The sequence below is a fragment of the Poecilia mexicana genome, unplaced genomic scaffold (genome assembly GCF_051168715.1).
Source record: "Poecilia mexicana isolate PSO_F unplaced genomic scaffold, ASM5116871v1 scaffold_12, whole genome shotgun sequence".
Lineage (NCBI taxonomy): Eukaryota > Metazoa > Chordata > Actinopteri > Cyprinodontiformes > Poeciliidae > Poecilia > Poecilia mexicana.
Genome location: NW_028263381.1, coordinates 13,500,523 through 13,516,431, shown reverse-complemented (window position 1 = coordinate 13,516,431; position 15,909 = coordinate 13,500,523). Strand labels below are relative to the sequence as shown.

Genomic DNA, 15,909 nt, shown 5'->3' with positions numbered 1-15,909 from the left:
TACTAAGAAAGCTCATGTCCAGTCATGCTCGCATAATATAACATGTTTTAACTGTTCAGATTTTGCATTTGGGCCGTGACAGTCTTGGGTGATTACTATCTGATGCGGCCAGCGTGTCAATTTTGGTCGAGTTGCTGCCTTTTCCATTCACTGATTCCTCCTAATGCCTCTCTTACCTCCCTCATCCATCTCTGTCGGCAGCTAAATCCAGTGCAGAGTGACACCAGGGCTTGTGGCTGAGAACAAGTCTGCGGCATTTGAGATGGTGAAACCGGGCCCCTCGGAGCCAACAACTTTCAAATGTGACATGGTGAGTGGAAAACCCCCTCCTAAAAAACATTGGTCTCGAAGGAGAGCCAAGATTTCTGCGCTGTCTTTTTTTTTTCTTTCTTTCTTTCTTTCCTACGGGGGATTAGAGCTCCGTCTTCTCTCCTTCGCTCATTGTCTCTCTCCAAACCCAGATTTTGTTGTCATCTCCTCTTCCCAGTGTCCTTTTTGTGAGTTGGTTTGGAAATACTGCAAATCCATCTCAGTTCCACCCCCACCCCCAACAATCACTAGTATCAAACAACTCTCCCTCATCCGTAGGGTATTTCCATCCTGCTGCATGGGGCAGTATGAATACTTACACATGCAGCACAATTGTACTTGAATGTATGAGTATCCCATCTTTGAAATGAAAAGAATGAGCTGACATCAAAGCACTTTTTTGACACTTAATCCTAAAAGACTGTGCTGGTGACATGAAAGCCTTGTGCCTGAAATCTGCTCTCCTACATTTGTACATTACTGTTGCACTGATCCCCAAATGGCTACATTATTCTCAGTATCCACTCAGCTGTGAAAAATAGTTGATAAACAAAAACAAAGTCCCTCTATGAATGCAACACCACTTGCAGGTCCAGGAGAGAGTCGGGGATGGAAGGAAGAGATGAGAAGATTATGGATTTGAAACTTCACCCTGGTGGCAGTATCGGTTGCAAGCATCTGGTCACTTCTGTATTATTTATGTGTGTCTACTGCATCTGTATTTAAAGGACATTTATCATGTTGTTTAACCCTCGAAAGCCTTCCAACTTGAAAGTATGATATATAGTGACACTGCTGTCTTGCACAGCATTTAGAAACAGTGTAAAGCAAAAAGCACCATAAGGTTTTCAGAAAAGAAAAGACTGCTATAGTGTTTATTTAAGATGCTGTTTGTAAAAAAGTTAGCTGTCATTAAATAAAACCGGTAACAGTGGAGAGACATGGGGCAGAAATTGCATCAACTGGAAGGCTGACAGAGTTTTTTGTTTTCTTTTCCTTTCAATTACAATTTCTATCATCAGCCATTACTTAAGCTTGCTACTGAGCGCTTTCAAATATCAGGTTAGAGTGCTGGTCTGTTACCAAGACAACATTTCTCATGATTCTCTCTTGCTCACTGGGTAAATTGAGATATAAATCCTCCACCTTGTAAGATCCCAAAACTTTCATCTTGGTTGGCTGTAGTGGTATGCAATCATGATGGGAGTTTGGTTTTCCCTGTGTGACATTATCACTTTTCTGCCATTTTTAGTTGAGTTCTTGCATATCTTACAATCCTTTTCGCTGTTGTACATATTTTTCAACAGAAGACATGGAAATTTACATAGCTAGGATATACTAAAAGCTGGAATACATATGATAAAATAAAAAGTTATCAGAGGTATTCTTATAGAGTATAATAGCTGTGAGCAGTTTGCAGTCTGGAACAAATTGAACAAAGAAGACAGAAGCCGTAAGTTTTGATTAATTGAGCTATCGAGCTATTTTCACCCAAACACAACGATATTGTATCTAAAGAACATTTGTTTTATGTGTCATTTGTTCAGTCTTGAGCCTCCTACACTTGCTGGAGTTTATCTTTATAGCCATGCTGTGCGGTAAGAACCAAGCTGGTTGATGTTGGGGAGACGGTAGCTGAGGCTATGCAGGAGCCACAGCGGGGGTCTCTTTAAGAACGGCTCAGCTACATCTACACCTCTCTCACAGTTCAGAAAACCGTAAATCCTCTGCTCCCCACACACCTTCCGGCAGAAACAAAATGAGCGAATGTTACTCTCTACGGGTGACAGACTGATTCCCACTTCGCGCACAGCGTCTTTGAAATTTGATTTATTTTGACTTGAGCCGACCTTGTGACAGGATTCAACACTTTTTCCTCTGACTTCACAAACCTGTCATGTGGCTGATGTGGAAGTTTTTCAGATCAAATGGCTGAGCGTTTGAGTTGGTGAATTATCAGATTAACACTGTCAAAAACCGTGAGCATTACTAAACTGTTTGAAAGACGCCTGAAGAACTGAGTTGGAGTTATGAAAAGTTGGAACCGGCGTGTAAGACATGAGTTTTACCGTAGACAATAACTGTGGCGGTGGTGCTGCGTCTTTTGGCCACAATGTTCTTCGCCACGCAGGTGTAGTTGGCGGTGTCGGAGAGGCGGGCCTGTTTTATTATCAGGTTGTGGTCGATGGTGATGTAGAAGTTTCTGTCGTCTGCAGGATCAATAACTTCTTCATTCTTTAGCCACTCCACCTAAAAATGAAATGAAAAAAATTATTTAAAAAAAATATACAACAGCCAGTATTTTGGGGTGAAAAACATGAGCAGTAATGGTTTTATGTATTCCTACATTGAACTCAGCAGGGATTTATATTGCTTATTTTTTCCCCATCTAGTACATACGCTGAAAGAAAATATGGTCGTACTCTGCAAATGGCTTACAGAAGTAATGACGCTGAATTTCAATGCTAAGCTAAAGACTATCTGTGACCAAATGTAGTTCAAAATTTGAATAAAATACATAGAGTGGTCAAACTTAACCTGGATTATGATGCACTGAACACAGATTCTTTAAAATGCAGTTTAGGACTTCTGCTTGTCAAAATCAGTCACCAAAGATCTTTTAGATATGTTTTTGGTGACAGGGCAACCTAAAACTGACACAAACAAAACAATCACAATATGTAAACAAGTCATTTGTGGACAATCCTAACTAAAAACAACAACAGACTACAGTTGGTTAGAACGGGTTCTGTGCAGCAACAAGGGTCTGTGCTTAAATCCAAGCTGAGCGTCTTTTCTGAATAGGATTTCAGAAGTTGTCCCGATGTATGTGTCGGTTCTCTTTGGGGGCGTTGCCCTTGTTCCACAGTCCAAAAACATGCAGGACGGGTTAAACATCAACTCTAAAGGTGTGACAACCCAAACACTCTTGCAAAGATTTACGCAGTCAAAAACAATGAATGAATGCCTGGATATCTACGTAGGTGAAGAAAAAGGGGCTCGACTATGGCAGCATTCATGCAAGAACCGCCACTGGAAAAGACGATAAATAACAGACAGAATGACCTCATTAAATTATAGGAGAAAAACTCACAATCGTTGAAGCATTTAAACTGCCACAGTTTTTCCTGTTTCTGTCCAATTTCTCAGATAGCAGTGAAAGCCAGGATTACAGCACCGTTGTTTATGTCTCAGAGGTCTGACTACAAAAAGTCAATAGCTATCATGCTCTTTTTATTCCTCCCCAGAACAAAGCACTACAGTAACAGCAGCATTGTCAGGCAGCGGAGAAAAGCAAACTCTCTACAACTGCGAAAGCCGAGAGGCTCTCTGACCTTTCCTTATGAGTTTCATTTCTCTGAATCACTCCGATATTGAACTCCCGGCTCCATTGCGGAACAAGGAATCATTTGGAGCTTTTATTTTACTGTAATTCTCCAAGATCCCCCCTTTTCTCTTTAAGAGGTGTGAAGGTTCAGAGTTTTTTTTTTCCCCCTTTCTTATTCTTCAAAAGAACAACACGTGCCTTTCTCGCTTTCTGCAGTCACTTTGATTCAGACATATTTCCTGGGTGTTTGGTTTTCTTCAAAGGAACTGTCCAGCGATGAGGACGCCTGGCAAACAGGCTACCTTCCTGTGCATCGAGGTACCCCGCTAGGAGTGGGACTTGATGAGGAGAACAGACGAAGATAAGGCTGGATGATAAGTCCTTCTGAGGGGAGATAAAGTATCTCCAAAAGTGGGGCAATAACCTGATATGAGTCCTGCCAAGACAAAACAGCCACTGTTGTTGGATATCTACAGAAACACCATCTGACGCACAATTGGCCATTGTTATAAGACCACCACTGTTAGAAGTCTCTTGAAAGAGAAGATTGACTGATTTGTGAAAATGCACCAGGTGCTACGCTTGAAGCGGGGTACCAGCTCCACCACTATCTGCCTCAGTCTGAGGTGACAAACATTAAGAGACGCCTGCGGCATAACACCTCTGCAGAACGCCTGCTTCCTCTAATCCAGTGGGAACACGCTGAATAAGCCTGAGAAAACAAAAAAAACTTTCTTTAGCGTTTCACACTAAACGCCTTTCAAATCAAGGTGTGCAACATCAACATGATGCATCTCATAACACTCTACTCCCATAGCATACCTGAGTCTCAACAAACAGCGGGTGTGAGTTTTATATGAGCGGCGGTTTACAGTAAACCTCCATATTCTTGATGTGTCTTCTCTGCAGATTTGGTGTTTATGAGTGTTTTCCTTCATAAACATGTATCAGCCTAATCAATTTCATGGAGCCAGGAGGGATACGATTCCACCGCTGTCTGTCTCCAAACTGAAACTAAACCTTTCGCTTATTTGATTTTGCTGCAATTAAATGCAGCATTACTTTTATTGCACAGCATGGAGGATGCAATAAACTGTCTATCACCAAGTTTGCTGGGTTAAAATGTAGGTTTTCATATAAAGCACTGATAATTTAAGGCAGAGCTCATTTAAAGCAATGCTGTTTGAATAATAAAAAAAACAAACCAAGAGAGACATGAGCAGTGTAAAGGCAAAATATGTCTTTTTATACCCATTTGCAATGTTGCTTTACTTTAATTTTTTGCATAGTTATTCATTTATTTTTAAAATGTAATATTTAGTTTATCGAATTAAAAAAAAAAAACTTCTCAAATACTAATGCTTAAAAGGCTTTCTCCTAAGAATATTAATGTTTTACTCAGATGAAGACCTTGTACATTTAGAGATTTAAACTTCCCTGAAACACTGCAGTGCTGGAACTATTTGGCATAAAAAAAAAGTAATTTGTTTTAATCTCATTGGAAATGATATAAATATTTTGAACTGGGCCAAACAAAACCCAGACTTGAATTTGATAGAGAATCTGTGCAGGGATCAAAAGATTAGGACGATAACAAGGAGGCCTAATAAACTCAAAAACGGTTTCATTCAAAATCTGGCAAAGGTACAAATAATCTTGGGTTTACTTGAAATCAAAGAGAAAATCTCATTCAGTTACCCATTTTCCTGATCATCGTACATGCAAACGTTGTAAGATACAGTACACTGTAATAAAAAAATCTATATACAAATGTATATTTATCCCATTAGAAATCTGACGATTGGATGCAAATTACTTTGTGTTTGTAGTTGTGTTCTTATCAGTTTTAATCTGCGCCAGCCAAAGTTTGAGCTGGCTCATGTGAAAGGTGATCATCTATACAATTTATAATTAGTCATCTTAGGCCACAGCGGCTAAATCTGCTCCTGCTATTTCATTTCAACTTACTTGTCCTGACACCTGCTGAAGCTGCAGGTGGACATCTGTCGTGATTTTCAGGAGTTGAGCATCACATCGTCGGAGTTCAGTGATCTGCAGGGTCTTTTACTTTTATCGTATAATGTTATTAAATAGGTCTAAAGTATGTTTAGAAATAGTCAAGATTATACCAGGAAACAACAGACTGCAAGTCATTTTTAAATAATGTCTAAAAGCATGTAGGTGATAGGGACTGGAAAGGCTGTTAGTGGATATTTGGGTTAAAATTAAATCTAGTCTTAATTCTGAATGAAAAGAAAAATATTCTGCCAGAAAGAGAGGGAGAGAGAAGGGCCCGGGAGTTTAGAGAACAAAGATTTGACAGTGATCTCATTGTCACTTTCTGTGTCTTTTGTTCTTGTGCTGAAAAAGTCCTGAATAGAACAAATTAAATGATGCAAACAAGAGAAAGAATGGGTCTTTTTTTTTCTTTCTTTTTTTTTACTTGACATGATAAATATTTTCTCTTTTCGTACTTGCGTAAGTCGACGCCGAGAAGAAGGCGCTGGTAAAAAGCATCAGAAGGGGGTTTTTGGTGAGAAAAAGAGATTGACAGTAGATACAAAGAGGTGGTTATCCAATTTTCACCAATCATAGAGGCAGACTTTCCAGACGTGCTGCGTTCAGATGTCAAGAGCACTTTTACGGGAAAAGGTAATTAAAATTTGAACAAAAGAACCTTTCAGTGCAGATGGAGGGGCGGGAAGGAAAAAAAGAGTGACAAGGAAAAAGATTGTGGCAGAATTTTATGTTATAAACTGGAAAGAGTGAACAAAAGTAACAACAGATCACCAATATTTAATCCTGTGCCAAAAACCAAGAGAAAATGGCAAAACAATTTTCAGCAAATTTCACAAGATCAAAGTCTGCAAAACACTATAGCTCTTTTTGCAATTCGCCAATCTTCTTTGATGCCAGCAGACGTAAAAGCGTGCACATGTGCAGATGCACAAACTTGCACGCCCATGCAAAGACACACTCTCACAGCTCGTTAGTGTCTGATTGGCAGCGAAACATCCAGAGAGGTAATTGGCACATTTCTTGTCATTAACGACCGGGAAATTGCCACATGTCAGCTGTCATCGGATACAGCCAAGTGACAGACAGCGAGATGGAAACTTAGACCCAGAGTGGAGGAGAGGAAGATGTGGAAAAAAAGGAGCAATGCAGGGAAAAACAGGACGGAGACGGGGGAGCAGGTGCCTCTGTACGTTAACAGTTACCACCGTTTCAAAATATACACTTGATCCATCATTGGAGAGGGTTGAGGATGGACATGAAAGAATAAAAGATGGGAGCGTTTTGGGGTTATAGGTGGAGCTGCGAAGACCTAACTGGTTATCAGAAGAAGGTTCGCAATGACAGAAAAAAAACAAAACAAAAAAAAAACATCATAATTAACCTAAAGCAATGAAAAAGACCAGCATGGTCAGGATCAAAATGTGTTGGACATCGCGAAAAGCAAAATAAATAAGGTGAACATTACCAATAATTTTAACTTTGTAAACCTAACTACTTTTTATTATTATGACTTTACGTGATAGTCCAACATGAAGCAGCATGTGGGAAGAAAATCTTGATTAGTTTTAGTAATGAACAATTTATATATGCTGTAGGGCTGAAACGATTCCTCGAATGATTCGAGCACCTCGATTACTAAAATTCCTCGAGGAAAATTTACCTGCCTCGAAGCTTCGTTAATTTATGTTTTATTAGTTAGCGCACCGTGTTCCGGCCGGGACTTCATTTGCGTTGCGCGGAGCTCTCACTTCCGCCTCTTTGTTGTTGACAAAAGCTAAGTCTCGGCGGCATAAAGTACAATCTTCAAGATTGGCCCGTGGGGATTTTATGGATTGATGATAATGCCCGACTTTTTATCGTTTTTGGGGAACCAATAAGCATCCTTAAAATGACTGGGGGAATGCCTGGAGTACGGCAGCATTTCTCCTCCGGGGCTGCTGGTTGAAAGCGAACGGCGGGAAGAGCGCTGAGGTGAGCGGATAGACTGAACAGGGCGGGCGGCTGAGTAGCTGATGCTTACCGTGTAAATGTAGCTTTACCGACGAACCGCACAATAAATTTCATATCCCGGTCTGAAGAAACGGGTGGCGGAGCGCATCGTACATGGCTGGTAGATGAGTTTCTGAGTGTGACCAGTGAAGGTGTCGTAAATATCCCGTATTGCTTCCCCCCGTGTTCGTCCCCCGGTCTAACGGTTCGTCAGTCCGCTGGTCTATTTCCTCCCCTCCACCCCATCTTACGTTCGTTCATTCGCCCTCTCCTCCCACTCCAGGCGGCATTTCCCGTATTTTCAAACCCAAAGCGTGACAGGTTAGGTGGCAAGGTGAGTTTAATTAATCTATTAAACTCACTGAAGATGAATACATAAACTAAAAGCTGGATTGTAGACATTTTTATAAGCATATTTGTGAGCCTGCCTCTTTGTTATTAAATTCAATATAATTTCAGATTTTTCTATAACTTTTCTTCTGGTTAACTTAGAAAGTGAGCTATTATTGTTACAGGTTAGTTTTCTAAACTACAAAAAAGCAACTGTTAGGGATGCTCAAATATGAAAAATTGGACTGATATTGATATCTGATAGTAACATCGGTATTATGCCAGATTTACCAATATTTCATTTTACTTTTTTTTTTATCCGATTACTCGATTAATCGTAAGAATAATCGATAGATTACTCGATTACTAAAATATTCGTTTACAACAGCCCTAATATGCTGTATATTTTAGTCACCATGAGTCAGTTCTTTGTAAAACCATCATTTGCTGCAAGTGCAGCATCGATCTATGTTTCTGCCAGCTTCACACACCTGAAAGCATAAGTATTTGCTCACTCTGCTTTGCAATATAGTTCAAACTCCCACGTCTGGATATCTGTGAACAAGTTTAGAAATTTTGCAGAAAATTCCTCATTAGATTTTTGTAATTCTGGCTGTTTGTTTATGTCCTGCTGGCAGGCAAACCTCTGCAACAGTCTTGAGACAGTCTTGGTCTTCTTCTAATGATATGCTCCAGCCACAATCCCAATACATTTTTATTAGCTTTTCATTCCCTCTGAAGAAAGAAATCCCCACAGCATCATGTTGTGACCGTCATTGTGGAAATGGGGTGTCTGAGGTAATGTGCAGTGTTACGTTTCTAAAAGGAAGTGTTTCGCCTGAAGATAGAAAAATCCACTAATTTAAATAAATGGAATCCCTTACATCTGATCTCTGCAGCTTTTCCAGAGTAACAGTGGGCCTTGCTGCTGCTTCCTTGCCAGCCCGTCATGGTAACAGCTTGGTAGCTTTACGGTTAACTCTATTTCTTGATGATCGACTGAACTGTAATCTGTGTAATGTTAAAAGTCCAGAACATTGCTTTGTAAACTAACCCAGTTTTAAACCTCTTTAAACTTTTTCTCTGACGTGTCACTAATATTCCCTAATACATTTCCAAGGCCTCAGCAAAAAGCAATGTTCAAGCAATTAGGCGGCTTTTGAAGGCAAAAGACTGCACTGAATTTTATTAAAGTGGTATTAAAGAGAGTAAAAAAACTTTGTGTATATTTATCTGTAAAACATATTCATAGAGCTGCGTTATTTTTTCTTAAACTTCACAATTGTACTTTTCCTACGTTGGTCTCTGAAACACAGAGAAGTTTGTTCTCATACTGAGGCAAAATGTGAAACAGTCCAAAACACATGAATACTTTCACACTGACGTGCAAAAGACTTAAGATGTTTGTCATTTCTCAATATTTTGCACACAATGAGCCAAAACTGTATCTGTGGTCCTTAATGACCATTTTAAAGATGTGTTTTTCTTTAATTATAAGTCTAGAACAGGGGTCTGCGTCTCCAGTCCTAGGGGATATCGGTGTCCTACAACTTTTAGGTGCATGTCTTTGCTTCGGCACTACGAGTCAAATAATCAGGTCATTAGCTGACCTCTGGAGAACTTTACTGAATACTGAGGGGGTAATTCATCCATCTGATGCAGGTGTGTTGGACGAGTGATGCATCCAAAAGCTGGAGGACACCAGCCCTTAAGGCCTGGATCTGAGGAGCCCTTGTGTAAACATCTGCATGTGTAAAGACTTTTTATTTGATTTGCAAATTCAAATACATAATCAGATCTTGAACAGCTGCTACTTCAGATCCATATTCTAAACTTGTTTCAGTGAAATCACCAAAGAAATTTGGGAAAACTAGATGTCTTAGAGCTAACGGTGACTTTATGTCAGCATTTTATCACAAATGTGATCTAGCGTATGACACATGATCAATTATTGATTTAAAAAATGTCATTAGTAGCTGCCAGAAACTGTAAACACATATCAAGTTCAGTCCAAATTCAGGGGTTCTTCTTCAATGTCCTACCACTGTCATTCCCCCCCCCCCCCCCACCTCTAGTCTACAAACCTGGCTGCAAACCACGCTGCAGCAGCAACGTGGGAGTAGCCACCAAGTGGGACGCCTCAGTGCTCTGCCTGGTTGTGCCAGCACAACATTAATTAGCCTAATACACAGAACACACTATGTACAGTCCACACACTTGTTAAGAACCGACGCGAGGCAAAAGCAGTCATTACTCACCGCAGAGTCAGAAATAGAGTGCACAGCAGTGCGTGGGGGAAGAGAAGGGTGTGAAAAGACAAGAAAGGTGAAGAAAAAAAAATGTTCCTCAGAAATGTGCGACAAAGAAGTCATTATGAGCTCTTCAGCTCCTTCATGTGAAGTCTAACTATCTGTCTCGCCTAAATTATTCATTTATCCCTTTTTTCACAGCATTTCCTCTCCAGAGTCGAATGACAAACCTGCAGGATGAACCACAATAGGTTACCAACTGATAATTAAATCATTTATTATCAGAGAAGAAGCCATATGCTCTGCAGACGCATGCATGACAAGTGTGGGATTGTGAGAGGTATAAATATTCACAAGCCCGAATTCACAAAGGTACGATGTCTTGAGATGTGGTGGTAAAAAAGCATTTTCAACTTGCAGATCAGATGGTGTTGATCAGACAGGACAGAGGAATGCGACGATACTGAATAGATTTGGACCAGAATGGACTGTAGAAGCGAACATGGTCAGACGCCCTCTATGTAATGTCAGTGTATGGTTGGATTCTTTATTATTATTATTTTTTTTTATAGAAGACTTTGCAGCAGGAGTACAGCAGGTTTTTGCCAGTGCCACTGTGCTGTTTATGTTCCACTGGACAGGGTGAAAGGTGAGTAATTAGGTTCAGTGTTGAGAGAGCAACATACCTTATCGCACTGACTCAAGATTTGGTTTAGTTACTTTCTTTCTCCATTGCAGCTTAAGGAGAAGCCACAATGACACCGAATAGCTGCCTTCAGAGTAAACATCCGAGCCCAACCAAAAAGGGTTGTCTCTATAATTATTAGGAATTTGTATATAGTTTAAATGCCTAGATATGATAAAAAATTAAAAACCATGAGATCGTTTTAATATTTACTTCCCCTTTTCAATATCAATGATAAAATGACTCCATTCTTTCACTCTGTGATCTATTTGAATGTCTTAAGTGATACATTTTTCCATCGTGGAAGTTTGGAGCCAAATGCAAAGGGACTTTATTTTGCCATGTCGTAGTCATAGGCCGTGCAACACAGTGAAGTAGTTCACTCATTAGCTTTGAAAGCACATTTCTATCTCATCTTAAAACTCTTTTCTTACTCACAGGAAGCCCGAATGAATAGACTGCAGCACAGAAAAGCTTCTTTGGCGTGACATTTTCCAGGTAAAGCTGACCCACTGGAATGTGACAGCAAGAGGAGAAGTGACTCACGGAGAAAACCAAAAGCTCACAAATGTGAGCCATTACAGGAAATCACAGCCTTTACACTGGAAAACTTTGGTGATTGGCAGGTGAGCACCTGAAGGGCGATCTTTGGTTGGCTGCAACAGGGCTGCAGTCAGGTGCCCACTAACACATTAACTCCCACGGGAAGCCTTGATGAAAATGCACTTAGCTGTTTCCGTGGGCACTGAAGTGCTGTTACTCTTGACATTCCTGGTACCCCTTCATAGCTCAATGAGGCCCCATTCTCCCTGGGAAAAAAAGTGCTTAGCTTCTTGTTGGCAAGGCAAGATAATATGCTGCTTCTTGTTTGCTTCCAAATCACCTTTAAAGTGAAACTAAGCCTAATCATCAAGAATACCAGACATTCATGTGGCGTATACTGAAAGGAAAAGCTGGCGATGTCAATAAAGCTCAGCAATTAGACTGATTGGAATATATTGGAGTTTCTATAGAAACGTCCCACATTGTAAACAAGTTATTATTATGCCAAGTCTGCACCAATTAAAGTGTCCCAAAATTTCACAGTTAAAGGGAGCACATCTCGTCTTCTGCCGTCTCTTGGACCGTCTGCTTTGTGACCCATCCAGCCAAAGCTCAGCTCTTCCTCAAACCAACAGCCTGCTTGCTGATAAAGACCTGACTGCTGTGTAACACTGTTCATCAATAACTACGGCTAATAAAACAAATAGCCTAGTTTATGACGCAGAAAACAGCTATGATGGTGAGATTTATGCAAACTTAATTAATTGGAACAACAACAAGAACACATCCTTATCCAAGTAAGTCAGGGTTAGCCTGTCCTTTCAACAGGGATCCTCAGCAGAGGGAGATGCATGTTTATTGACGTTTTGCATTCGTATAGGGAGAATCAGGGCGTCATTTAGCATTACAAATGAAGATAAGCAAGCATTAGAAGACCACAAACACTAAAGCCACAAAAACATTGGTTGCTTTCATAAAAATAAGAAAATACACATTTATTGTGTACAGTATAGAAACTACTGGAAATCATTTTACAACAAAAGCCTGAAATTTAGGTTTATATTGGAGTTCAGATCTATGAATTGTTCATAACTCTTACATAAAGCATTGTGTGGTGTTATATTACAAACAAAAGCCTTTTTTATTTTGTCAGATCTTCATAAACACATTAAATAAATCTGGGTTAATTTGTTACTGAGACATTAAATCAGCAACAACGATATAATCCGATAATTTTAAGGTTAAAGAGTGTGTTTAGTTTGTGATACATGTAATAACGAAAAATGATAGAAGAATTTGAGACGTAAAATAAATTTTTGGGGGAGAAAGTACAGGCTCCAAGGACTGGGGAGCTAACTGAAAGCAGGCAGTGCAATTTTCCACATTGCTTCATTTCGAGTTAACCTCAGTTCTATTGTTTTCATTGTGTCTTCTTACTCTTTAAGTTCAGTTTCTTTATTTTTCTTATTCCCGTGTGTAAATTAAGCCACTTTAAATAGTTGAGGCAAGAAAAGTCCTTTATAGTAGGATACGTTTCTTCTTCCCTTTTTTTGACATTTTTTTTTCAGCTCTTGGGAACTTCATTTGAAATAAACACGTTAAAATTCCCAATAAATCTGGGTTAATTTGCTATTGAGACTTAATGTCAGATTACAACAACCATATAGCAAAGCCAATGGACTTCTCTCTGCCGACAGGAAAGGGGCAGAGAAAGGGGATAAAGGCAGGTGGATGGGACTCCAACTTTAGATGGCTGCATCATCGTCTTTAGCCTCTGCATGCGGTGCACCCGCTATAACCACTGCATCACAACATAATTTAAATTAGGTGTGATTATCTTTAATCGAGCCTAAATAAACCTTGATCTCATACAGAAATCTCTCGTTTCTACAAATCTGTAACAGAAATCATTCAGTGGGATGGTAAGTAGTTTTATTTAAAGTATGTGATGGTTCGTGAGACTGATTTATTTATGCATATTAAAATAGTTTAAATGTCAAACATCTTTTTTAGACCTTGAAGCTTTGGAGCAAGACGCAAATGTAACCCATTCTGGTGTGCCCAGCAATCCAAAAGAATATATGTATGAAATCTTAAATTTGGCCTTTCTGTCTCTCAAGTGCTAAAATTCTTTTGTTTAAATTTTCCTTTTTTCCAGACGGAGAAGCTTGAACAGCAGATCTTTGTGTTTCTCTGCTTTTTTTCTCAGCAAAGCCAATGGACTTAATCACGGCAGAGAGGCCTGTTCCCCACGGAGCATCAATGACTCGTTACCCGCGATAACACGGCAGGACCCTGGCTGACTGAGGCGATGCCTGAATTAAAATCCTGCTCCCATGGAAACGGGCTTAGCAGCTTGCTGTGCAGCGTCACCTCTGAACTCTCGTCTTTGTCTCAGGGCCGTGACAAGTGCTGTGAAATGGAGATGGGGCCTTCGGCAGAAGAAAAAGCACAATAATGCTACATTCTTTTCGCTGTCCATTTTATGAGCCTGCCACATATTTCTGAAGTATGAAAAGGGGCCAGCCTTGCTTGTGGAGAAGCCCTTCAGAAGTTGATGAAAGAGCTTCATGGTGGTATTCAAAGGGGGAAAGATGTGCACTGAGCTGATGGAACCCCACCCTATTTTTACCTTTATTACTATAACTACATGCAGCTCCCAGTTAAGCCCACATAATAGTGAAACAGTGCCCTTTACAGCTAAATGGCTCCCTCGTCTTTGTTCCTTGAAGTTCTCAACAGTTACATTTTCCCCTCTGTTCCTGATTAAGTATATATCAAATATTCATGGCTATGGAAACGTGTAACAATGGCTCTTAAGAGAGCCTGCTGAGTATCTAATTTATTCAGACCATACATGCCTGAAACCCTATGCTGCTTCAGAAACCTCACTCTCTGTTTTTCAGTACGCCCAGGCCAAAGTTCCACTGGTAATGGTCGCGAGGAGAGCCAAAGTAAATGCCTGCTGCTTGTTTTCTTTGTGCGTGTGGGTTACTGTGTGGTGCGTTTTCCAGTATCCAGAGACTAGCTGTACTCGGCTAAATGTATGCGTCAACTACAAAAAAAAAAAAAAAAAAAAAAAAAAAAATATATATATATATATATATATATATATATAAAAATATATATATATATATATATTTTTTTTTATATATATATATTTTTTTATATATATATAACATTTGCGTTACATATATATATATATATATATATATATATATATATATATATATATATATATATATATATATATATATATATATATATATATATTTGATATATATATATATATATATATATCTGCTTCCGATTTTTCGCTAGGGAAATTTGCAGAACCGTCACAGAAACTATCTGGACTACTCAGCAGAATTTTACTTTTTGAGGGCAAAAGCCTCGGCAAAAAGAAACCCATCAAAGAATCACAAATACTTAAATAGAACCATAGGATGTTATTACTTTGGTTAACCATCCTTACGGCTGCTGATGTAAATGGTCAAAAATGTGGAAAGACAAAGAAGAAGGGCTGGAGCCCATTGGGATCAAACAGTGCAGGGATTTTTTTTTTTTTTTTTTTACTAAAAGTGAGAGAAAGCTTTGGACTTAGTTTTGTTGTAAATGCATCTATTTAGCATTTTTGTTCATGTCAGTGATTTTGATAAACATATTTCCTCTTCCTTTATATCTCTATTTCCTCTATTTTTGCTAGATTCTGAACCGTTTTAATTTGTCTCTACCTGAGCCACAGGAAGATCTCCATGCCCCTGAATGTACTCTGCTTGAATTTCCTGAAACATCTGCAGTTTTATTCATGGCACTTTTTGTGAGTTTAAGAATGGAGTTCCACCCAGAGATTTATGTTTTTTGAGTCCAGCCTCGCAGGGGGGGCAATGGTGCTCTAGTTCGGCAACTGTCTATTCAGAAGAGGAGAACAAAAAAAGAAATGTTTTCCTGTTGGTTTCCTGAAAAATGAAAAATAGCAAGTCGCCCCACCAAATTTCCTAGAACAAAAGCTCATTGTTGTTTGTTTTCTTTTGCCAGTGATCTTGATTGGCTGTGTTTTGGCTCCACCCTTCGAGTAGGAGTTTAATTGCTGCATGGGGGACAAACATTAAACAAGGTCACAAAATCAAAGTTGCAGCAAACGAAGCTTTGACAGATGATGAAATGAACGTCAAAGGTTATGTTAGTTGGTTGCCTTCCTCCTAATTGTTTGTTTTTATATTCAGCTAGCATTACAAAACCCTCTATCGCAATGGTAAAAAATGACTTTTGTAAAACAGGGGGGCTGCACAGTATACTGATTCACAATTATTACTGCTACATCAATGCTAATATGCTGCAGCCCTATTTTTAAACCATTAACATTTCTTCCAAGTATCCCTTTGCATTTTGAAAAAGGAGAAATCAAGCAGCTTTTGATTTCTCCTTTTTTTAATCCAGTAATGACTCTCGAACTA

The 15,909-nt window shown here is 39.4% G+C and overlaps 1 protein-coding gene across 3 annotated transcripts in view; it reads right to left on the bottom strand.

Annotated features, from left to right (window-relative positions):
- Positions 1 to 15,909, bottom strand: part of unc5cb (unc-5 netrin receptor Cb) — a 179,847-nt gene that overhangs the window by 29,220 nt on the left and 134,718 nt on the right. For all 3 annotated transcript variants that reach the window (XM_088010946.1, XM_088010947.1, XM_088010948.1), the window contains exon 5: positions 2,379 to 2,559. In XM_088010946.1, the coding sequence (XP_087867072.1) occupies positions 2,379 to 2,559 (181 nt within the window). The remainder of the gene's footprint in view (positions 1 to 2,378; positions 2,560 to 15,909) is intronic.